General features: G+C 42.7%; 1 protein-coding gene across 1 annotated transcript; it reads left to right on the top strand.

Moving 5' to 3' along the window:
• The first annotated feature begins 13,119 nt into the window (after positions 1-13,119).
• hltf (helicase-like transcription factor) lies at positions 13,120-23,569 on the top strand. The gene is made up of 25 exons (XM_079225034.1): positions 13,120-13,169; positions 13,327-13,529; positions 13,619-13,785; positions 13,981-14,123; positions 14,348-14,424; positions 14,835-14,906; positions 15,329-15,520; positions 15,803-15,877; positions 15,987-16,047; positions 16,151-16,199; positions 16,619-16,677; positions 16,805-16,852; positions 17,051-17,152; positions 17,252-17,343; positions 18,738-18,881; positions 19,095-19,227; positions 19,458-19,593; positions 19,851-20,030; positions 20,243-20,358; positions 21,030-21,211; positions 21,312-21,434; positions 21,625-21,737; positions 22,123-22,303; positions 22,624-22,704; positions 23,003-23,569. The coding sequence occupies exons 2-25, from the start codon at positions 13,332-13,334 to the stop codon at positions 23,144-23,146; spliced, it is 2,868 nt and encodes a 955-aa protein (XP_079081160.1). The 5' UTR covers positions 13,120-13,169; positions 13,327-13,331; the 3' UTR covers positions 23,147-23,569.
• The last annotated feature ends 374 nt before the right edge of the window (positions 23,570-23,943 follow it).

The following is a 23,943-nucleotide window of genomic DNA, read 5'->3' as shown; positions in this document are numbered from 1 at the left end:
CCCAAACACGCAAAACTCCGCCCCGTCACCGACGATTTTCACTCCGTTTGAGGCGCAGGTTTTCGCTGAGATATCACAAACTTCCCTAAAGGTGTGACAAACAATACCGTCTTTATTCTCACTCACTTTTCCCCTCCGTCTTTCTCCCCGAGTTCTCTCGGACTGGCTCCTTGTTTGGCCCGGGGAGGAACTTGGAGAGGAAGCGGAACGTCGTAGACACCAAAACCAAGGGATCGGGGACGTCGCGGCTTCCGTAGCGCTCATTGGGCGTTTCAATGAGGGCCCATAAAATACAGTTGGGGAAAAAGCAGCTGCCGCCGCCTGTGTTCCTAGTCGGACTGTAATAGTAGACGGACACAACACCGGAAACAAGGTGACTGATTTCAGAATAAAATATATCTACACTAGCGCGCTAAAATGATTAATTAATGATTGCCAAAGTACATTTTCTATCCATCAACTAATCAATCAAATCTACTCGAAAAAGCTGACCGTCGCTCTATAAAATAGAAAACACAAAATTGGTCGCATAAATCCCATTTATCAAGCTCAATTGGGAGAAATATGACATGAAATACATCGTATACTGCTCAGCACCGATCACATACTGAAGATTCTAAATATTAAAATTGTAGTAATCCAGCCATTTTAGCCAGCAAAAGCTGATTAAAGATCCTAATAGAAAATCTATAACTAATACAATGTAACAGCCACTAGATATCATTGTGATGCAAAAATGTAACTGTTACATTAACAATTACAACAATTAACAACGTAAGTCCCTGCAAACATGTTTTAAAAATAACACATTTCTACTGTGAATATTCCTAACGATGATATACACCAGTTTACCAAAAAATAAATACCCCCCAAAACACCAAAATAAAAAGAGATTTAAGTGGGCCTTTTGATCACCAGTGACCTGAAAGCTCTACTTAATAAGAAGAAAGCAGCTTTCTGGTCTGGGGACAGGGATGAGCTCAGAAGAGTCCAGTGTGACCTGAAGGTGAAGCTCAGGGAGGGCAAGGACTACTACAGGAGGAAGCTGGAGGCCAAACTCCAGTAGAACAACATGAGGGAGGTGTGGACCGGGATGAAGCAAATAACTGCCTTCAAGGTTGGAGAGAGACAACCAGGGGGCTCCCTGGAGAGGGCCAACGAGCTAAACTGTTTCTTTAACAGGTTTAGTTTACAGCCCTCATCTGTCTCCTCCACACAACACACCTCCCCGTCTGCCCCCCTGGTGAGCTGCACAAACAAAGAGCCCTCAACATCAAAGGGTCCCCCCCTTCTCTCTCTCTCTCTCTCTCTCTCTCTCTCTCTCTCTCTCACTCTCTCTCTCTCTCTCTGTGACAACTGACCAGGTGAGAAGACAGCTGGAGAGACTCTACCAAGGCAAAGCTGAGGGACCTGATGACATGAGCCCCAGGATCCTAAAGACCTGCGCCATCCAGCTGTCTGATGTCCTGCAGCACCTCTACAACCTGAGCCTGAGGCAGGAGGAAGTCCCGGTGCTGTGGAAGACATCGTGCCTGGTCCCTGTCCCAAAGAAGTCGATTCCATCTGGCCTCAATGACTACTGACCGGTTGCCCTCACCTCCCATGTGATGAAGGTGCTGGAGAGGCTGGGCTTGGCCCACCTCCGACCGCAGGGGAAATCATCGCTGAACCCTCTGCTATTTGCTTACCAGTCCCATGTGGGCGTGGACGACGCCACCATCTGACGCCACCATCTACCTGCTGCAACGTGCTCAGTCGCACCTGGATGGAATCGGTGTCTCTGTGACAGTCACTTTCTTTGACTTCTCCAGTGCATTTGGCGTCATCCAGCCACTGCTGCTGGGTGGGGGGCTGCGGGTGGTACACAGGTAGACCACGGTTTGTCAGACTGGGCCGTGTGCTGTCTGAAACGGTGGTCAGTGATACTGGAGCCCCACAGGGAACTGTTCTGTCTCCCTTCCTGTTCACTCTGTACACCACTGACTTCTGTCATGGTAAAATATAGCATTGCTTATGTTACAAAGGTAAAGCAGAATTTGCATAGAGAATTGTTTGTGTCTAATGATAAGGTACCAAGCCGACGTAAGTAGAAGAGACTTGAGAGTCACAGTCCAGGCAGAGACAATGTGTCTCTGTCTGGAGACGGCCGGCGGAGCTAACATTGATAAGCACTGATTGCACTCGGTAAGAAATATGCTTACTCTGCATACGCAGGATCTGGTTTGGACTAACTGTAGTCCTACACTCTGATTCTGGTTTTCTACTTGTGTTATTCTAAGGAGGGGTGTAATTTTTGGTGTGTATAAATGTGCCTATGACTTTTTCTTAGGTGAAAGCTTTGCCACAGACTGATTTGAGCTGTTGCATACTTTTCATTCTTGCAAGAAATAAACGGACAAACACAACTTTGATTCAGAGACTTTATTACTTCTTTCCCGATTGAATGAGAACATCTTCCATCACACTTCCATGTAAATGGACCCGTAGAAGAGCTACCATGCAAGGTGCCACCTCAGGATTATCAACCGTTCATACACCGTAGGCGCAGCTACGGGATCAATTTGGGGTTTAGTGTCTTGCTCAAGGACACATCGACATGGCATCGACATGGGTCGGGTGTACAAGGGATGGATGGGAGGAGGAGTACAGAGCCACTTGTGGAGTGGGCTGGTAGAAATCACCTGCTTCTGAACGTGGCCAAGACCAGAGAGATGGTGGTGGGCTTCAGGAGGAAGGCGACGTCTCAACAACCGCTGTGTGTTCTGGGAGAGGATGTGGACATGGTGGAGGAGTACAAGTACCTGGGTGTCTCCATCGACAACCGACTGAACTGGAAGGCCAACATCAACGCTGTGTACGAGAAAGGGATGAGTCGACTATTTTTATAAATATATATTTTTTCTTAAATTTTGTAAAGAGATAGATAACTCTGGTCCACACGCCAATACAGTAGGTCGCGGTAATGCACCTTTTGTTGGATGCCATCCGCCAAGAAGAAACTCTATACCAGTTGGTGGCGGTAATGCACCAAACAGTTGTTTGCCAACCGCCAATAAACCTCGAAGAAAAAGAAAAAGGAAGAAGACCAAACATCAAACAACACACCCGCTCTCATAAATCGAGAGTGGCCGATGAGAAGAAAAATAGTACGAGATGTTATTTACAGAATAAATCACCCTTGCGTTAATAGACAAAATAAAGAAATAAAGAAATAACTCAAACCAGCAGTCGTCTCCAATTGTTAACACTACTTTCTCTTTCTTTTTGTATTGGACAAGAAACCCGTTCAAACAAAAATGCTGTGATGGAAAGCATGGCCCGCCGCGGATTCAAACTGAAGCAAATGGAGGTAATCTACTTAAATGTAGTCAATACTATAAACCGGTATATAATGACATTTTCTCAAACTTTTTTTAAGTAAACGTGTGTTTTTTTCTTCTTCTTTCCTCTCAGTTCTTGACAATATATTTTGATTCATTATCCTCTTTATCTTTTGTTTTGTTACATTAAAACTAAATGGATCTAAGTGTGTAACGTTGATGTTACACTTCAATCACTTTGGTCACTTTAATTACTTTCACTTACTTAAGCAGCCAAACATGTTCAGGAAGCTCATATGTTTTGGATAATTAATGTAAAGCAGGTAATCTGTGCTATACTGTATTTCAACATGAATAGAATAATCCTTATCTGATCACAACTTGTGGTTGAATCTAAACCTCTTAACGTATCATTATTGTTCAAATGTTGAATAATTTGAATGCTAAAGTTAGATACAATGACTATACATTTGCAGTTATTTCTAAACATTGTGAAAACAGACTTTAAGTCAGCAGTTGAAATGAATTGTTTCTTTCAGCTGAAGAATGCATTTGACAACCTTTGCATCCCTTGGGCCTGAATGTATCCCTTCTTCCTTTTTACCTTTTTCAAAAACCACAGCCGCCCTCAACACAACAGTACCCTTTGATGAGAGCAAACCAACAGGTTGAGTTTGTGTCATGGCGACATCGAAACATGAACACCCTGGCAGAAGAGTTGCCACCGCTGGAGGGAGGAGCCAGCCCATGGATCCGCCTCTTCGAAAAACTCACTGCAGAGGACAAGTTGGCACTCGGAGATGTATGAGCATTGATAATCCGAAGAGAAGGGGAGGCCAAGCTTACCACGTTGGAAGCTGAGACCAAAACAGCCAACAAAGCTGATGAAGCCCCTTTCAACCCCCACCGAGGAAACTTCTGGGCAGGAATGAAGGTCCAATGGCCCACCAAGCTCAACATGACAGTCCTCACTGGAATAAGAAAGAAGGCAGGTGAGGACATTTGTCAGTACTTGAGAAGGGCAGAAGATGATTGGCACTTTGCTACTGGAGAGAGACATGACAAAGACCCAGCCACGACCATGGTTTGGCGCCACATCGTGCAAAAAGGTCTGCCCTTGCCGGTCAAAGCCAAACTAGATGAGGTAGTGGGCCTAGACAGCATGGACAATCTATTATGGAGAGAACATCTGACTCACTACGACCAGAGACACACAGACGCCGAAGCAAGTGAGGAAGACGATCTGAATAAACTAACACGGAGATGGTTGGAAATTCAAGTAGCCAAGGCTGAAATCGAAGCTCACAAGATGAAACAACAAGCCCCAAAAACAAATGACAATGACTAAGGCCCCTCAACCACTCCAAACAGGAGGCAGAGGCCAAGGATATGGCATGGACAGGTACAACGAGGTGGACCGCTACGATCAGAGTGCAGAGACCTTCTCCCAGATGTCTGAGGAGCCGAACGCAGATAACAGCGTGCTGTTTGGCCGGCTGAAGGGCACCGTGGTCGGCCTCAGATACTACACAGGGGAGGTGAGGATGGTTGTGTTCAAAAATCTTTGGGTGAAAGCGAAGAAGAGTTCCGAGTTTGATGAGCTATAATAAAACAGATTTAATGAAAAATTCAAAGGTGATACAGTATAACATTTTCAGCTCATGGTGCCGAAGCCACAGCGTCCACAGACCGTATACAGATTAGACCGCAACAGTTAACTGTCTCCGCGTTTGACAAATGGACCCTGAACAACAAGTTACGTTTGGTTTTGTTGAGTCAGCACATTGGGCGTTTTCGGCTCTCAATGATTTAGTTTTACAGCGTGCGATTGGCTAGTAATTTCACTGAGGTGGCGTCAGCCTTCGGGTCGGTTTTAGAGATGGCACTCCGGTGCTTGACGTCCTCACTCCGTCCTCTTGTGTAGCTAACGAGGTAGTTTCCCTTAAATAAATTGTTATTCAGCTCTATAGGGTACGGCATCCATCTTGTTTACTACTGTAGCATCCATTTTGTTTAACACATTCATGCATACCTGAAATACTTCTAAGTGATCAAAAACTAACCGTGACTTTCTACTATGTTACTAATACACATGGTCATAAGGCTTTATTGATTATTATATCCTTAAGTATTGTAATTTACACATAGACATTCTTTATTTACAAGTGTAAGCCATAATAAACTGTTACAATTCTACAGGATCAAGCCCCCTTTGTATTCGTGTGGAGCACCGCAGGTACAGGTTGAGGAACCTTCACATCATCTCCGCGCTGTGATCTCTTTACAGGCGAATCAAGGCGAAAAGGTCAGTTTAGTGAGAGAGCCCCAGAATCCATACGACTTCGATGCAGTGATGGTCGACAACATTTATGGCGACCATGTGGGTCACATCAAGTGGGATCTGGCAGCAGCGATGGCCTATGTCATGGACAACGATCTGGCCGAAGTTGAGGGGTGAGTCTATTGTTATTGGCATGTCTAGATGGAGTCTCCCCTTAAATATCTGCATTCTTTATTATTCATATCATGTTTTTATTGGTCTGTGACTTTAGTAAGTACTATGATCTCTCTCTGTCTCTCTCTCTGTCTGTGTGTGTGTGTGTGTGTGTGTGTGTGTGTGTGTGTGTGTGTGTGTGTGTGTGTGTGTGTGTGTGTGTGTTGTCTTGCTGCGTCAGGGTGGTCCACTATGGGAAGAAAAACCCCTATAGCATGCCGCTGATGTTGTCCTTCTGGGGGAAGGAAGAAAACAAATTTGACGTGATCGAAAGCATGGCCGACTACGGATTCAAACTGAAGAAAATGGAGGTAATCTACTTAAATTTAGTCAATAATATAAACCGGTATATAATTACATTTTCTCAAACATGTAATTTGAAGTAAAACAAAATTACTTTGCATTTGTTTTGGGCTGCTTAGAAACATTTAGTTTCTTCATTCCTCTCAGTTTTTGACAGTAGATTTTGATTTATTATCCTCTTTATTTTTTTGTTTTGTTAAATTAAAACTAAATGGATCAAATTGTGTAACGTTGATGTTACACTGAAGCAGCCAAACATGTTCAGGAAGCTCATATGTTTTGGATAATTAATGTAAAGCAGGTAATCTGTGCTATACTGTATTTCAACACGGATAGAATAATCCTTATCTGATCACAACTTGTGGTTGAATCTAAACCTCTTAACGTATCATTATTATTTAAGTACGGCTTATGAAATTAATTATAGTTAGGACATTTTAGTGCTTAGAGAATTCATTGTTCAAATGTTGAATAATTTGAATGCTAAAGTTAAATACAATGACTATACATTTGCAGTTATTTCTAAACATTGTGAAAACAGACTTTAAGTCAGCAGTTGAAATGAATTGTTTCTTTCAGCTGAAGAATGCATTTGACAACCTTTGCATCCCTTGGGCCTGAATGTATCCCTTCTTCCTTTTTACCTTTTTCAAAAACCACAGCCGCCCTCAACACAACAGTACCCTTTGATGAGAGCAAACCAACAGGTTGAGTTTGTGTCATGGCGACATCGAAACATGAACACCCTGGCAGAAGAGTTGCCACCGCTGGAGGGAGGAGCCAGCCCATGGATCCGCCTCTTCGAAAAACTCACTGCAGAGGACAAGTTGGCACTCGGAGATGTACGAGCATTGATAATCCGAAGAGAAGGGGAGGCCAAGCTTACCACGTTGGAAGCTGAGACCAAAACAGCCAACAAAGCTGATGAAGCCCCTTTCAACCCCCACCGAGGAAACTTCTGGGCAGGAATGAAGGTCCAATGGCCCACCAAGCTCAACGTGTGTGTGTGTGTGTGTTTGTTGTTGTTTATTATTGCCTCACTGCTGTGTCAGGGTGGTCCACTATGGGAAGAAAAACCCCTATAGCATGCCGCTGATGTTGTCCTTCTGGGGGAAGGAAGAAAACAAGTATGATGTGATCAAAAGCATGGCCGACTACGGATTCAAACTGAAGGAAATGGAGGTAATCTACTTGAATTTAGTCAATAATATAAACCGGTATATAATGACATTTTCTCGAACGTGTAATTTGAAGTAAACATTTTTAACTTTGCATTTGTTTTGGGCTCCTTTTACAAACATTTTTTTCTTCATTCCTCTCAGTTTTTGACATATTTAGATTTATTATCCTCTTTATTTTTTGTTCTGTTACATTCAAACTAAATGGATCAAATTGTGTAACGTTGATGTTACACTGAAGCAGCCGAACATGTTCAGGAAGTTCATATGTTTTGGATAATTAATGTAAAGCAGGTAATCTGCGCTATACTGTATCTGATCTAAACCTCTTAACGTAGTATTGTTATTTAGGTACGGCTTTTAAAATGAATTATAGTTGGGACATTTTAGTACTTAGGGAATTCAGTTTTCAAATGTTGACTAATTTGAATGCTAAAGTTAAATGAAATGACGATACATTTGCAGTTATTTCTAAACATTGTGAAAACAGACTTTAAGGCTTAAGTCGGCAGTTGAAATGAATTGTTTCCTTCAGCTGAAGAATGCATTTGACAACCTTTGCATTCCTTGGGCCTGAATGTACCCCTTCCTCCTTTTGACCTTTTTCGAAAACCACAGCCACCCTCAACACAACAGTATGAACGAGGCAGAGGATACCAAGCGGGTGGATATGGACAACCTGGCAACCAAGAGGGAAGCAACGAATGTTACCTCTGTGGAGGGTGGGGACATTGGGCTCGAGATTGCCGAAGTCAGCATGGAGGAGGAATGCAGTTCAGAGGAGCTCCTCCACGTCACCGCTATTCCCCATCATACCCACAGAACCAATGGTGACCTGTAACGCAGACGGAGTAGACACAGAATTAATGGTCGACTCCGGAGCTGCGGCCTCATGCTTGAAAAACCTAAATGGGAAAACACCCTCACGCTTAATCGGGACAAATAGGTACAAAAATGTACCACATCATTGAAAACCACACATGGACTACAAAAACTGAAACATCAGTTTCTACCGCAAAAGATATTACATTACATTTCATTTAGCTGACTTTTTTATCCAAAGCGACATACATTTTTCCTATACACTGTAGACACAGCAACGGGGTTATTTGCTATATTATTATATATCATTTGTTATATTGCAGTCCCCAACCCATATGTGGCACTACTAAGTCCACAACACTACTATTTCACAGTACTGGATCTGGCAAACGCATTCTTCTGCCTGCCACGTGATCCCCGAGTCAAGAAATGTTTGCATTTACTTTCCAAGGCCAAAGATAAAGAGTAGTGGAATGTGGCTACAAAATCAAGAAACAAAAGACTCAAGTTGGAATAAGACCAGTGACATTCCTGGAAAGCGTGCTGTCCGTAAACAAGAAAAATATATCACCAGAGCAGATATCGGCGGCCCTGACCTATCCAAAATTGTCCAAGAAATACTTGGATTCTTGGGACTGAGTATTCTTGGGACTAAGTAGCTTCGGCTGTAGCTGAAGCTACTTAGACCACTTCGACCTCACCCAGCCACTCCGAGACATGTTGACCAAAGTTGGAAACCGAAATCTGAAAGCGGAACTGATCTGGTCAGTTGAAGGAGAAGAAGCATCCATAAAAACTAAGCAGTCTGGCCCATGCAGCCGCCTTAGCCTCCCCAGATTATGAATCAGATTATTTATATATATATATATATATATATATATATATATATATATATATATATATATATATATATATATATATATATATACATATTCAGTCATTCATTCTGCATTTCCTCCCCCTGCGCCCCACAGTTTGAGAACCACTGCCATAGAGGCAGGACAAGTAGGATGCACCAGACACTTAGCTTAGCCGCCATAGCTAGGGCAGGGAAAAAGACACCATATTTAGTCATGTGCCACCCATTAAAAATACACACAGAACATGGCGTAGTAGCTGATCTAGAAACCAAAGCCTTCTCTCTAACAGCTATGAGAGGAGCTAGACTATCAGACACTTTGACGAATAGCAGCCCCTTCTGGGCTGATGCACATGCTAATCAGTGAAGCACATGGTCCATCAGTTTGATTTCTGTGTCATAGTCTCCTGTTATGGGAACAACGCCTCCTACAATTGGATATGCTCAAAGCACTCCTTGCCTTTGCTATTATGTATTGCAATATGTGCCTTATGTTAAAGCTTAAACCAAATGAAAAACTACTGAATGTATTGTGTGATAACGGAATAAACTCAGAGCGCCTCATCATTGCCATATTAGGAACCAACGGTTTCTTAAGAAATGGGTGCAGCTGTCTAGAGGAGAGGAGCTCTATTCTCTATTGTATCCCATATAATTACATCTAACTTTGAATGTGAAACAATTTGTAACTGCTATTGCTTATGAATAAATTACTTTTATTATAACTTGAACCAACTATTCGTCTTCATTTTGTTGACAGACTGAGGCACCGAGGGGACTTTCCGAGGCAGAAGCAGTCAATATCCTGACGTTCTGATTTTGAATTTCAAAATAAAAGCTATATAAAATCACATTCCTGAGCCAATGTGTCCCCAATTTCAGATTAGATTTGAAATGGTCCATAGTTGCAAACTAATTACACTTCAGATTAATAGTATACCACCTCAAGATGTCCCTCAATGACAATCAAGATATTCTGATAAAATAAGAGCCCTTCAAAATCTCCTTCATGAGCAGGGGTCTCAAACTCAATTTGGCTTGGGGCCACCGCTGGTATTGTGATCTCATCGGAGGGCCACACAAAAAGCGCAATATTTTCTCTTTTACATTGATAACATATTTTTGTCATTAAAAAAGGCAACCAGCAGTTTCTATACATTTTTATAATAGTTTTTAACAGTGCAAATATATATATATATATATATATATATATATATATATATATATATATATATATATATATTAAATAACTTATTGAAACTGCACTGAACCAACAAATGCAATCCCTGAATACATTTGTACTTTATTCTATTGCTTGCCAGACACCTGGCAGCGCTTCTGCTCACACAGCTGAGCCACATTGACCCTGATCGAGGTCACAGTGGAAACCCTGAGTACAGCTTCACAATAGGCATCACTAAGCCTGGACCTGCACTTGTATTTATTAAAGTTCATAGTTGAGAAAGGTTTCTCACAGATATGTGCTTCCAAAAAGGTACATTACCCGACTGATCACTTTTGTCAGCTCAGGGAAGGATGTAGGCAATTCTCTCAGAAATGGCCCAGCCATGTCTGGTTTTCCTTGTGCCTCTGAATTTAGCTTTTCGATCACTGTTGCACTACAAGTCAATACGTTCCATTTGCAACATACTCGGGACTGAGAAATGACTTACTACAGATCAAGCTTCATGAGGTGTGTGCAGATGAAACATTAATATTACAACAGTTTTTCTTTTCAAACAAAATATTTACTATACGAGTCAAAATATGTTCTAAAGAAAAACGAACTGTTTACACAATGTGCATGTTTCAGTTTCGTTTTTTCAAGAACAGTTTTCAGAACAAGAACAAACAACATATGTACTCTGTATGTGTGTACTGTGTACTCTTTACCAGCGCATGGTCGTGTGTCGAGTAGCGCAGAGTAAAACTGAGCGGAGCAGAGCTGCCATCTCTCTGCGGTCAGTGTTGATTTTTTTTTAGTACACTGCAAGTTTTTTTTTCTCAGGTGGTAGTGTGTTGTCTGTCTGAATAAAAACAGTGGCCCAATCCCAATCTCCCCCCTAAACCCTCAAACCCTGAACCTTCAGGGACTTACTGACGTCAGCTGCTGAGTGTGAGAGGCGGTGAGGGCTTGAACTGGTGTGAGTATGAATGGGACAGCACTTTGCCAACATATCACGTGACTACATAAAAAAATATTCTGTACAATTGTCTATTTATTTTATACTTTTTATTCACTGATTTGAACGTCTTCCTCACAAGGTTTGTTTTTCCTTTACTCGTTTTTGTCAAACAAAATATTTGATGAATGTATAAAAAATATTATTATATATATTTTCTGCTTGCATTCCTCTGATTTCATGTGTTTTTTTTGTCCCATCTTTAATCCCTAGTGTTGTAGTGTATTTTATCGGGCTGAACGCCCACATGTCTCTTTGTTTACCTTTTCCTTTACCAGCCTCAGGCTGTGTGCTCCTATGAGAGGCACATAGGATCACACAGAGAAGTGGGCGGAACCTCCAGACTTTGGCCCATCTAGCAGCAATCTTTTTTCTACTCCGTTTTTTCACGGAGCTATTAATAGAAACGTCCAGTAAACGTTATCTTATGGGGCCTTGCGCGCGCGGATCTCAGAGGGTTAGGTGCGTGTGAGAAAAACGCGTGGGCTGCACTAACACTAAACTTTGATGTCAAGTAGGGGGCCACGTGAGTTTGAGACCCATGTTCATGAGCCAAATAATTTCATCAGTCAATTTATGTCTAATTTCAGATTAGATTTGAAAGGAAATGGCTCATGAAATGATTTGACGTTGGTTTATGAAGGAGATTGAAGAGCTTCTAATTTGTAAAATCAGAATGTCTTGATTGTCTCTAAGTGACACCTTGAGATGGTCTGAATCTGTTTGTGGAGCATGGACCATTTCCTTTCTAATCAAAAAAATAATAATCAGAATTTGGAGACGCATCTTCTCCTGAATGTGAATGTGCAGACCACTACGCCGTACCCTGACGTGCGCCTCCAAAAAATCCTAACTACGCGTCGCGTTGACGCGGACCGCAAGCGCTGTGATTGGTCCGCTCAGAACGTAATTTCCGGCTGTTGCTTTTTCCCAGCCTCGACCGGTTTAGTGGTCGTACAGACCACCTCCGCAAACGTCTTCTCTGTCGCCTGCGCTTCAACATTTGCAATTTAAACATTTGCTCTTCAATATTGATGAGCTCCAACTCCAAATGCAGCCGCTCCAACTTGGTCGCCATTGTTTACTGTGGCCGGAATTCGGCTATAACCCCTGAAACCACACAGCCACACAGGCACACCCCCCCTGGCGGCATGGCGGTTAATTGCAGAGCAACGCGGGCCCTCGACGCAGAACTTCGAATGCTCAACGACGGCGTCACGTCGACGGCGTACGGAGAACCATAAACTAGGCTTTAGGATTCACATAACAAAATGTCCTTGGAATACAGTTGGCATTCACCGGAAGTTTGCTCTTATTTTGAAGTCAGTTATTGTACCGTAATGCCTAAAATAATAATAATCCGGCTTGACTGTGTTTTTCGAAGTGGGGGCAGGCTTGACCGCAGTGGGGAACAGCAGCTTCTTTCGCCTGTGTGCCAAGTCGGACTGTGATAGTAGACGGACACAACACCGGAAACAAGAGGTCTTTGATTTCAGAATAAAATCAATCTACTCTAGCGCGCTAACATTAATTAATGATTGCCAAAGTGCATTTTATATCCATCAACTAATCAATAAAATAGACTAAAAGTTGACCGTAGCTCTATATAATTCATGTATACTGCAAACAGTCATAATTATGATATACAACAGACATATTTAGAAGGATATAGGCCACATAGATTGCATACAACATCACAGTTTATTTTGAAGATCACTAGCGGAAGTTACACGTTTAACGGTTGTTGACGTAACACATAATCAGAAAGTAGCGCAAACATCAGCAACAGAAACACCAAACAACACAATTTTATCTTTTGTAAATTTTAACATTTTTTAATAATACAAGTACTAGACATCCTGATTCACACTCCATGCCCGTTGGTGGCGGTAATGCACCTAACAGTTGTTTGCCGCCAATAAACCTCAAAGAAGAAGAAGAAAACGGAGAGGAAAACCAAACAACGAACCCACTCTCAAACGTCGAGAGTCATCGAGGAGAAGAGAAATAGTAGGAGATTTTATTTACAGAATAAATCACCCTCTGGCGTGAACAGACAAAATAGCGCGCGACCATCTCACGAAATAACTAAAACCAGCAGTCGTCTCCAACTGTTAACGCTACTTTTCTCTTTCTCTGTTTGTGGGTGTCTATGCGCGCGCTGCAGGTGTGATGTTTCCCGGCAGGTGGAGGTTCGGCATGGACCGGTTCAGCGAGGTGGACCTCTTCACGGACCGCTACGACCACAGCGCAGAGACCCTCTCCCAAGCCATCAGGGCTGCAGCATCCGAGGAGCCGGACGCAGATGGCAGCGTGCTGTTTGGTCATCTGCAGGGCACCGTGGTCGGTCTCAGATACTACACCGGGGTGGTGAGGATCAAGCCCCCTTTGTAGTCGTGTAGAGCACCGCAGGTACAGGTTGAGGAACCTCCAAATCATCTATCTTGCTCTCTTTACAGGTGAATCAAGGCGAAATGGTTGGTTTAGTGAGACAACCCCTGAATCCATACGACTGCAATGCAGTGATGGTCGCCAACATTTATGGCAACCAAGTGGGTCACATCAAGCGAGAGCTGGCCGCAGCAATGACCCATGTCATGGACAACAATCTGGCCAAGGTTGAGGGGTGAGTCTATTGTTATTGGCATGTCTAAATGTAGGCTTATATGGGTGCTACTGAAGGAGTATCCCTTAAATATCTGCATGTTGTATTATTCATATCATTTAAGTACTATGAACTCAGGTCGACAGTGGAATAAATACAGTGTGTGTGTGTGTGCGCGTGCGTGTTTTTGTTGTTGTTGTCTCGCTGCTGTGTCAGGGTGGTACACTCTGCGACGAAAAACTCATACACCATGCCACTGATGTTGTCCTTCTGGGGGAAGGAAGAAAACAAAAATGCTGTGTCGGAAAGCATGACCCGCCGTGGATTCAAGCTGAACACCGGAGGAGGAAAAACAACAGGTACAAACAAAACACACTCAGCATCTAGGCTCACTCGCCTCCTCATGGATGTCCTGCGTTGTTGCATCCCCAAAAATATTTTTCAGGTGTTGTATCCCACTTTATCGTGTGTGTGTGTGTGTGTGTGTGTGTGTGTGTGTGTGTGTGTGTGTGTGTGTGTGTATGTATGTGTGTGTGTGAGTGTATGTGTGTGTGTGTGTGTGTGTGTGTGTGTGAGATTTCAGGTGCAAATCAGAATAGTCAAGGTGCTCGTGCATTGTCATCTAAAAAAGGTGTGACCATCCCACTAACTGCAGAGGAGGTAATCTACTTAAATTTAGTCAATGTAATATAAACTGGTATAACAGAACATTTTCTCGAACATGCAATTGAAGTAAAAAAAAAAAAATCTGTTACAGTGAAACTAAATGGATCACATTGTGTAACGTTGATGTTACACTGAAGCAATTTAATTTTTTAAATAATGTAAAGCAGTTAATCTGTGTTATACTGTATTCCAATATAGAATAGAATAATCCTTATCTGATCACAACGTTTGGTCGAATCTAAACGTTTTACCGTAGCATTGTTATTTAAGTAATGCTTATAAAATGAATTACAGTTTTGACTTTTTAGTGCTTTCATTGTTCAAATGTTGCATAATTTCAATGCTAAAGTTACATAGAAGTTATTTGGCTTAAGTCAGCAGTTGAAATACATTTTTTCTTTCAGCTGAAAAATGCATTTGACAACCTTTTTGACGGCTTGATGGAGAGTGAAGACGGAGAGAAACGAGCAGCTGAGGTGCATGTTTGACCTTATTTATCTGTATTTATTTAATGTGCATACATGTATTTGTGATCAGCATTTTGTCTTGTATTGTGCATCTTATTACTCCCATAACAAAGATGTCTAACTAATGATTATTTTATCATTATTAAGAAACATATTCTAATATTGGACGCATTGTAAGTTACCTGCTAAATGTCTGATATTATGTCAGCAAGCCAGGCATCTCCTCTTTTTACCTTCTCCTTCCTGCAGTTTTTGGAGAAGCTGGTTAACTCTGAGTTGTCTCTCTCTTGCACCCTGAAGAGAGCGTGTGCGTGCGTGTGTGCATGTGTGCGTGTGTGTGTGTGTGTGTGTGTGTGTGTGTGCGTGTGCGTGTGTGTCTTCAATGTCTCAGTGCAGCTTTATCGTGAACATGCAGCTCTCTTCCCCTGCAGGCTGTTGGCACTCCTCTCCTGCCTCACCAGAAGCAGGCCCTGTCCTGGATGTGTGCGCGAGAAAACAAGAGTGCGCTGCCTCCCTTCTGGGAGAGGAGGGGCGAGCTCTACTACAACAACCTCACATGTTTCTCTGCCAAGGAAATACCAGAGAGAATTCGTGGGGGGATACTGGCAGACGACATGGGACTGGTGAGAAACATGCAGTTATTTTATTTAATTACTATCAAAAATAATTATGCTTATTGGTGAATTGCAAGTTAATTAGTACATTATATCATGAGGGGACGTTTGGTCAGTTGCCGGTTATATAGTAGAAACTTAACTTGATGTTTTCTCCAATAAAAGAAGGATAATTAAAACTTGACCCGTCAAAGCTGTTTTATTCTATATTTACCACAATAAAAGGCTTCACACTGCGGATATCTAAGCAGACGTGAATCCATACCAAACCCCTGTTTGTGTTTTTTCTAGGGAAAAACTCTGACAACCATCGCTCTGATTCTCACCAACTTTCACAAAGGAAAACCACTGCCGGTGGAGAAATGTGTACGTGTCGCCGTGTGTGTGTGTGTGTAAAACGAGTTCTTTCTGATCAGTGTGCAGTTTGACTGACTTGTGTTCAGCCATCATAAAGTGTTTGTTTACATGTGGGCAGGAGGAGCAGCCTTCACCTGTTAAGGCCAAAACAAAACCAGAGAAGTCCTCCCAACTGGAAGGTAATCTACATGTTCACTAAATTAGCTGATGTGTGTGGAAGTGTGCACATTCTTGAATGCAAAAAAGCAAACGGCGCACTAATGGTAGACGTGATTGTTTCAGGCGATGAAGCAGCAGTGAGTGATGCAGCTGTTGCTAAGCACACACACATGTAAGTGTGGTTTAACTGAATTCGGCATGCTCGGATCATATTGTATGTGTTTTTTTATTTTATTTTGTATGATCACTGCATAAGTGAATCATGTGTAAAGGTAGCTTACACACGATGTGTAAGCTACACCCGTTCTATCTGTTGAGTCCGTACTGCAGCGGCCCAGATTGGAATCCAAGCAGCAGCCCTTTGCTTTCCTGTGTAGAGCTGCACTATCTAATAAAGGCAAAAAAGCCCCCAAAAATCATTTAAAAATCTTTGTGTAAAGGTCAGAATGTAAATTACTCCATCTGGACATATTTTCGTGTATTCAGTCAGTCTATACGTCACAAGTGCACACCTAATTTGTAAAATGTCATCATATTTTGGGCTGTCATTGCTCTCTGCATATGTATCTGATGTGCTCCTGTCTGGATCAGTTCTCAGGTGGGGGTGAGCCGTGTTGATTCAGCAGATGTAGTGGACAAGTCGGATAAGAGTAAGAATTAACTCTCATCTCCACATGTACCACCTTTTAGGTTCTGTTCACGCTCCTTGCTTGTTTCTGTTGCCTTACTTTCCTCTTGTGGCTTCCATACATTTGCACCTGGCTTCTCCACTTACAGGCACCAGCAAAGGAAAGAAGAAGGCCACCAAGAGAAAGCCTGTTAAAGGTACAAGCTCAGTAGAGTCTTTGTATGTGTGCTCTATCATATGTTCATGTAACTGTGCATGATGGAGACACTAGAATCTTCTGGAAATGACCTGTGTTTGGATGTTTTTCATTTTGATTTTATTGTTATTTGGCTGGCATAACATCATAATCATTGTTCCGTATGAATTAACTCACCATGTGTATGTTTTATGTGCAGAGGCCCCCAAATGTTTTGAGGATCTGGGCTTCGCTGCAGCACTCGGGAGCTCAGCAGCCGATACAAGCTTAAAGAAGAAGAAAAGTTCCACTCTTACACCGAGTGAGTTTGAACAGTATACTTTTCTAAAGGGGTGGGGGGTAAAAAAAATGAAATTGTTGTAATATTGGAGATCTTTATATACCTTTTTTGTATGTGCAGGTGTGGACTCCTCCATCACTGAAAGTGCAGAGGACTTATCAGCAAGAACAACTCTCATCATCTGCCCCCTCTCTGTGATCAGCAACTGGCTGGTAGGAATACTCTGTTACACTTTGTGTGAAGTTGCCTGTTGGTTGAGGGGGTTCGGACAAGAGTCTGGTCCTGATCACCTCAAACGCCACATAAATAGTGAGGAGGGGGAGAGAGTCTTTATGACATAAAATTCCTCCGAATCTTGATAACAAAAGATCTAGCGTGGACCCGTCACACCTTCGAGAGGCTTAGCTTCCTGAGAAAAGATGAAATGGGTGAAAGTCCCTTCTAAATCTTGATCAACTTTTACACAGAAGCACCATAGAGAGTTCCCTCTGCGATGGCAAAATCACGGTCACTTTTACTTCTTAGCTTTGACTCTGGAACAGCCAGAAGGACCCGCATGAGGATCTAAGACTGGGAGCCGGCTCCCCAGGGGTCAACATTTCTTGTGAGTGTGTATGTATGTATGTATGTGTGTATATATAAAAAAATATGGGTAGATGAAATCAAGCATTCTGATTGTCAAAGGGTGTACTTTATTTAGCTATAATGTACTGTACGCCTGTTTACATTTGCGTTCCATATCAGTGCACACTCAAAATAACAGATTTTGCGCGACCGTCAGTTGTCATTTCAAACAAACATGTTTCGTGTAAACGTTGATATTTTGGGGGGAATGACTTTTGATGAGAATGGCAGCGGTGAATAATGGAGAGGAGAGCAGATAAAGCTCTGAGCAAAGCAACCGCCACACATACGGGACTATTTTCTCTATCGCTGAAATGCGATACACAATGTTTGTTGGCTACAACTATTTTGTGCTGAAAGGCAGCTTACTATTTACTTACTATTTACTTACTATTTATAATGTCGCAGGTAACCATATTATAAAAGCAATAAGGTACTCGAGGCAGTACTGTATCTACAATAATATACAGTTCAAGGGTTTCCCGGCCCTCTGCTCCTAACAACACCCTTGAACTGTACATTATTGACGATACAGTACTGCCTCTTGTACCAAGTCTAAAACAGCAGCTAGGCTTCTTGGGCCATCGGGTCTCTATAGGGAGGTATAAAGGTCCTTGATAGCCGTCTATTCAAGAAGGGTAGAAACGTCAGGAAGGACCCAACTCCACTGGGTCAGTCTGTTTGTCTTCTTACCATCAGGGACACACACACCAGCCCCCAGCATCCTGTAGCTTTTGAGGACGGAGGACCGTAAATATTATCAGCCACCTGTTGCTAATAAAGTTATCAAACGTAATGTATGCCAATGCCTCCATTTGCTTCGTTCAATGCTCCCATTCCGTTCCCAAAGTCAGCCATGTCATGTTGTCTTCCTCTGACCTTTTCTCTCTCTGTGTGTGTGTGTGTGTGTGTGTGTGTGTGTGTGTGTGTGTGTGTGTGTGTGTGTGTGTGTGTGTGTGTGTGTGTGTGTGTGTGCGCGCAGGACCAGTTTGAGCAGCATGTGTGCGCTGATGTGAAGCTAAACGTGTATCTGTACTACGGCGCAGAGCGCAACAGGAGCGAGGCCTTTCTGTCCTCTCAGGATGCGGTGATTACAACCTACAACGTCCTCTCTGCTGACTTTGGGGTGAGTGTAGACGGCTCACGTACACATCTGTGAGCGTTTGTGAGGGTTTTCCATGGTGCAGATACACTTAAAGTGGAGCTGTTGACTGCAAGAATGAATATTAATAAGAAAATGCTAATGTCTGACCTGGACTGTGTGTTTAATTCATGTCAATAGTCCCTTGAGAGATAATTTGCTTATCTTTTCAAATGTAATGTTTTGTTTACTTTTCAGAATAAGAGTCCCCTTCATGGGATCAATTGGCTGCGGGTTGTGCTGGACGAAGGACACGTCGTAAGAAACCCGAATGCACAGATGAGTAAGGCGGTGCTGGGCCTGAAAGCTCAGCGGCGCTGGATTCTATCAGGTACACACACACACACACACACACACACACACACACACACACACACACACACACACACACACACACACACACACACACACACATACAAACAACACACACACAGGGTGATCTTTTTTTAAAATTATTGTTCCTGTCATCTATAATAATATCACAATAGTACATTTATTCATCATTGCCACCACAAATACTAAGGCGTATGTGTGTGTGTATGTATTCTTATATCCCACCAGGTACTCCTATCCAGAACAGTGTGAAGGACCTATGGATGCTGCTGGCCTTCCTGCGTCTGAAGCCCTTTGATGCCAGAGAGTGGTGGAACCGAGTGATCCAGAGACCCGTCACTCAAGGAGACCGGGCCGGCCTGCAGTGCGTGCTCACAAGTGCTATATTACACCGCTGCAATGTAGTAATACGACTCCAGGGCGTGTGAGATCAGTGTATCAAAGCTTTAAGTCGTGACATACCAATGACAGTCAGAAGTCCCATAATAATTGATCATTATCGTATCAGTATTGCTATTTCATAAGGTAGCAAGATGTGTTTATAAGCTATGTTGGTTCTTCAGTGTAGAAACCTGATATTCGGATATTAATAAACACAGACATTTGATGCTGTGCACACAGGAACCTGCAGACCCTGGTTAAGTGCGTCACCCTGAGGCGAACCAAGGGCAGCGAGGTGAACGGGCACCCCCTAGTGGCGATGCCCGAGAAGACGGTTTGTGTGGAGCAGGTCGAGCTGAGCCAGTGGGAAAGAGAGGAGTACGAGCTGGCTCGCAACGAGGGAAGAAATACCATCGGCAGGTATGTGTCAGTGTGTGCATGCACATGTATGTGTCAGTGTATGTATGCACATGTATGTGTCAGTGTATGTGACAGAATATACAACTGTTGATTAATATCCGTTCGATGTTACAGCAACATTAAGTTTTCTTTCTGTAAACGGCTGCAAATTGGTGTGTGTGTGTGCGTGTGCGTGTGTGTGTGTGTGTGTGTGTGTGTGTGTGTGTGTGTAGATACGTAACTGAAGGGACAGTCTTGAGGAACTACGCTGATGTGTTGGCCATCCTGATGAGGCTTCGGCAGCACTGCTGCCACCCTGACCTGCTGGCAAAAACCTCCTTAGACCTGGGTAAGACCTGCAGTGTGATACGAGACCAATACAATACCTATATAATGTAGCTTCTGGAGCCCTTTAGTCACTTGCAGCTGTTCCAGACTTTACTATTGTGCAGGATTGCTTGGTTTAATGGGACACTTGACTGGAAAGGAGCCCTTGTTCGGGGTATTAATTGCACCTTCTCCAAAAGCCCTTCTCCCAATTCTTATCATAATATTTAAATGTGTCTTCTTTCTCAACCACCTCCTTTTATGTCTCGTTCTCTCTTCATTTCCTTTTTACATTTTTTTTTAAATTAAATTAAAATATTCACTGCCCCTGAAAATGTATACTAGTCATTACTTTTATTTTTTCTTTGCCTACGAGTTCACGTTTTCGCTCATGAGTTTCACTGCATGTCTGTGGCACTTCTTCACTATTTGCAGCTGGAAAAGTTTACATTGAGGCAACTTATTACCGACCCTGTTTCATGAACATATAGTTGGTGAGGTGAATAAGTCATCCCAACCCAACATGTATAAGACATGTGTAATCATAGAATATAAACTCGCCTTTTATAAAACCACACAATCACCAAAATAAAAGAGGTCATGACGTTTATGTCCTCAAAACATGTTTCAGAAAGATGTCTTCCCGCTGTGTTCATTTTCACATGTGAACGTATCAAATATTCATCTCTGCAGGCGCTGCAGCGACACCGGCAGAGATGCGAGAGCGTCTGATCGAGAAGCTGCGACTTGTGTTGGCCAGTGGCTCCGACGAGGAGTGCTCAGTCTGTCTGGATTCGGTGCACCTGCCTGTCATCACACACTGCGCCCACGTTTACTGCCGGCCCTGCATCGCCCAGGTCATCGGCACTGAGCAGGTAACGCGCTGCCTTCAGCAGACACTAATTTGTCAGTGAATTGTCATTTGACACCTGAGGAAAAAGGCGTGTGTAAGAGTTTTCGTGTGCGTATTTGTAGGAAACAGCGCGCTGTCCTCTCTGTCGAAGTGAGATAAAGACCAATGAACTGGTGGAGTTTCCACCGGAGGAAATGGAGGAAGAGAAAAATACAAATCCTGATAAGTGGAGGACAAGCTCAAAGGTAGCCGGAGCACATACTGAATTATCTGGGTGATTAAACATGTTTAAAAACCCTGTTTTCTGACTCCCTCATTATTTACTCAGAAGTCACTGTTATAGAGCAGTGATGACAATGTGCTGAAATGCTACATGAGAGTTGTGTTGTTCCTCCTCTGAAGTGATTTTTCTTTTGGGGGGGTTTCCCGCTGCAGGTGCAGGCGCTGATGGGAAACTTGCTCCGGCTGCGATGTGAAGACAGCAGCATTAAGTGTTTGGTCGTCTCTCAGTTTACACGCTTCCTCACCTTACTGGAGACTCCACTCAGGTAAAACACACATTCAGAGCAGCTTATTTTTAGAGGTCTGAGCTTGTATTTTTTTTATCATAGCTGTAAAAAGGTCTTGTATACTCAAAACTACTTTTTGTGTGTAGTTGAGCTATGGTGGAAGTTCTGTTGTTTTCCTTTTTTGTGAAAATGTAGATTTCTCCATTTACAGCATTTCACAATTATTTAAATTCGGATTTGCGGCTCTTAGGTTACCGAACTCTTGTGGTCCAGGTTTATATATGTATGCGTGTCAAGGAATGTCTGTTAGCGGTTCACCAGCAGGTCTCACGTAGATAATTTCTAGCTTTAAATAATTAAATCATCCATTGTGTTGTTTTATAACTCGTCTATTGGCGTTGTCGTCCTCATTTCTCTTCACCAGAGAGCATGGTTTCAGTTTTGTGCGCTTTGACGGCACCCTGAGCCAAAAGAAGAGGACTCAGGTCATCCAGGAGTTTCAGAGCCCTGCAGCCGACAGTCCCGTCATCATGCTCCTGTCACTCAAAGCTGGAGGGGTGGGCCTTAACCTGACTGCCGCCTCTCATGTTTACTTCATGGACCCTGTAAGTGCAGATTTGGGCCAGAAACCAACCAGACACACAGCGTATTAATAAATGTATCCGGCTTGCACGCTGAAGGGATTTTATTATATAATTACATTTTTATGTTTTTATGGCAACATGTGTTTGACACTTTTATGGAAACAAAACATACGATTGTAAATGAAGGGAAGCGGGAAACGAATGCCATTTATGTTCATCTACTACGACCTAAATTAATCACAAGAAACCCTGAAAGTGGCCAAATCGGAGAGATGGTAAAGTGTTTTCAGGAAGAAGGGAATTCTTAATTGCATGTCCGCTTACCCTTGACGGTGTTTTAGGCCTGGAATCCCGCGACGGAGGAGCAGTGCATCGACCGCTGCCACCGTCTGGGACAGACGAGGAACGTTTTCGTTACCAAGGTCGGGAATCTTTTACTAAACCGCACGTGTTGGTACTTTAGTGTTGGGGTTAAGGCATCAAGTGTTCCTTTGCTGGTTTACACTGGGGAGACTAAAACAAGACGGATGTTCAGGCCCCTGAGGATTTAAACGATTTCTTCAGATCAAAGATGTTTAATTATGCATACAATATTACATTCTCGGCCTGAAACCCATTTGCATTATCCATAGTTTAAAATACAAGAGAAATAGGTACTGGACTGGAACATTTTGCATGTATTGTTTTATATTTTGATTTTGTGTGCATCTGTTGCTGCAGTTCATTGTAAAAAATTCCGTGGAGGAGAACATGGTGAAGATCCAGAGGCAGAAGCAGGACCTGGTGGAGAAGGCCTTCGGTTCCAGAAACGCTGACAGGAAAACGTCTCGCATGGACGACATCAAAGCTCTGATGGAGCTGTAGACGTACAGTTCCCATGTTCATACATCACCTCAGGGCCCAACTGTCTGTGTTCTTGTTGGGTCCAACACTTCAAATCTTAAGGGCTGCAGATATTTTTTTTTTAACAAGTTTGTTCATATTTGGACATTTTTCATTTGTAGTTCATTGTGAATGTTAAAGTTTTGATACTGATCCATTAACAGGACAAACCATTTGTGATGCGTAGGAGCCGTTTGTATTGGTCATACATTTTTTAAAGCTGTGTTAAAACATGGAAGACTTAGTCTACAATGAATCCCCTGAGATGAAGAATAAAAGCCCACCTGTTCCAGAAGCTTGAGTTGTTAAATTGTATACATTAACAACTGTCACGATTCTGACAGCAGCTTTCAGAGCGTCAATGTCTGTGTCACCAAAAACATGAAATTAAAAAAGGGAGACATCTGTTTAATACACAATCTAATAAGTCATGCTTTTCCTTTTTTATTTTTGAGTCAGACAAACAAGATATTTAAAGATGCCATTTTTCACACCTCATTGCCCAAAATGATGAATTGAAGCCCTATAATCAATATTGCATAGAACAGTGATTTTCAACCACTGTGCCGCGGCACACCAGTGTGCCGTGAGAGATCGACAGGTGTGCCGTGGGAAAATGTCCAATTTCACTTAATTGGTCCAAAAAAATATTATTTAGTTGCCGCAAATGATCTTCCATTGTTGAGCGTCTGAGCTGCAATATAGTGGCTGGCAGAGTAATATAGAACAGGTCTACACCTTGTTCTGCTATTAAACAAACTAAACGTCCGTATGTTATT

The sequence above is a fragment of the Taurulus bubalis genome (genome assembly GCF_910589615.1).
Source record: "Taurulus bubalis genome assembly, chromosome: 1".
Lineage (NCBI taxonomy): Eukaryota > Metazoa > Chordata > Actinopteri > Perciformes > Cottidae > Taurulus > Taurulus bubalis.
The sequence above is the reverse complement of the archived record's forward strand: the minus strand, read 5'-3'. Positions and strand labels throughout refer to the sequence as shown.

Coding starts and splice junctions, on each gene's coding strand:
- hltf (XM_079225034.1), top strand. CDS start 13,332: ATGTTTCCCGGCAGGTGGAGGTTCGGCATGGACCGGTTCAGCGAGGTG. Junction 20,031..20,242: donor GGAAGAAATACCATCGGCAG/GTATGTGTCAGT, acceptor GTGTGTGTGTAG/ATACGTAACTGAAGGGACAG. Junction 22,705..23,002: donor GGAACGTTTTCGTTACCAAG/GTCGGGAATCTT, acceptor CTGTTGCTGCAG/TTCATTGTAAAAAATTCCGT.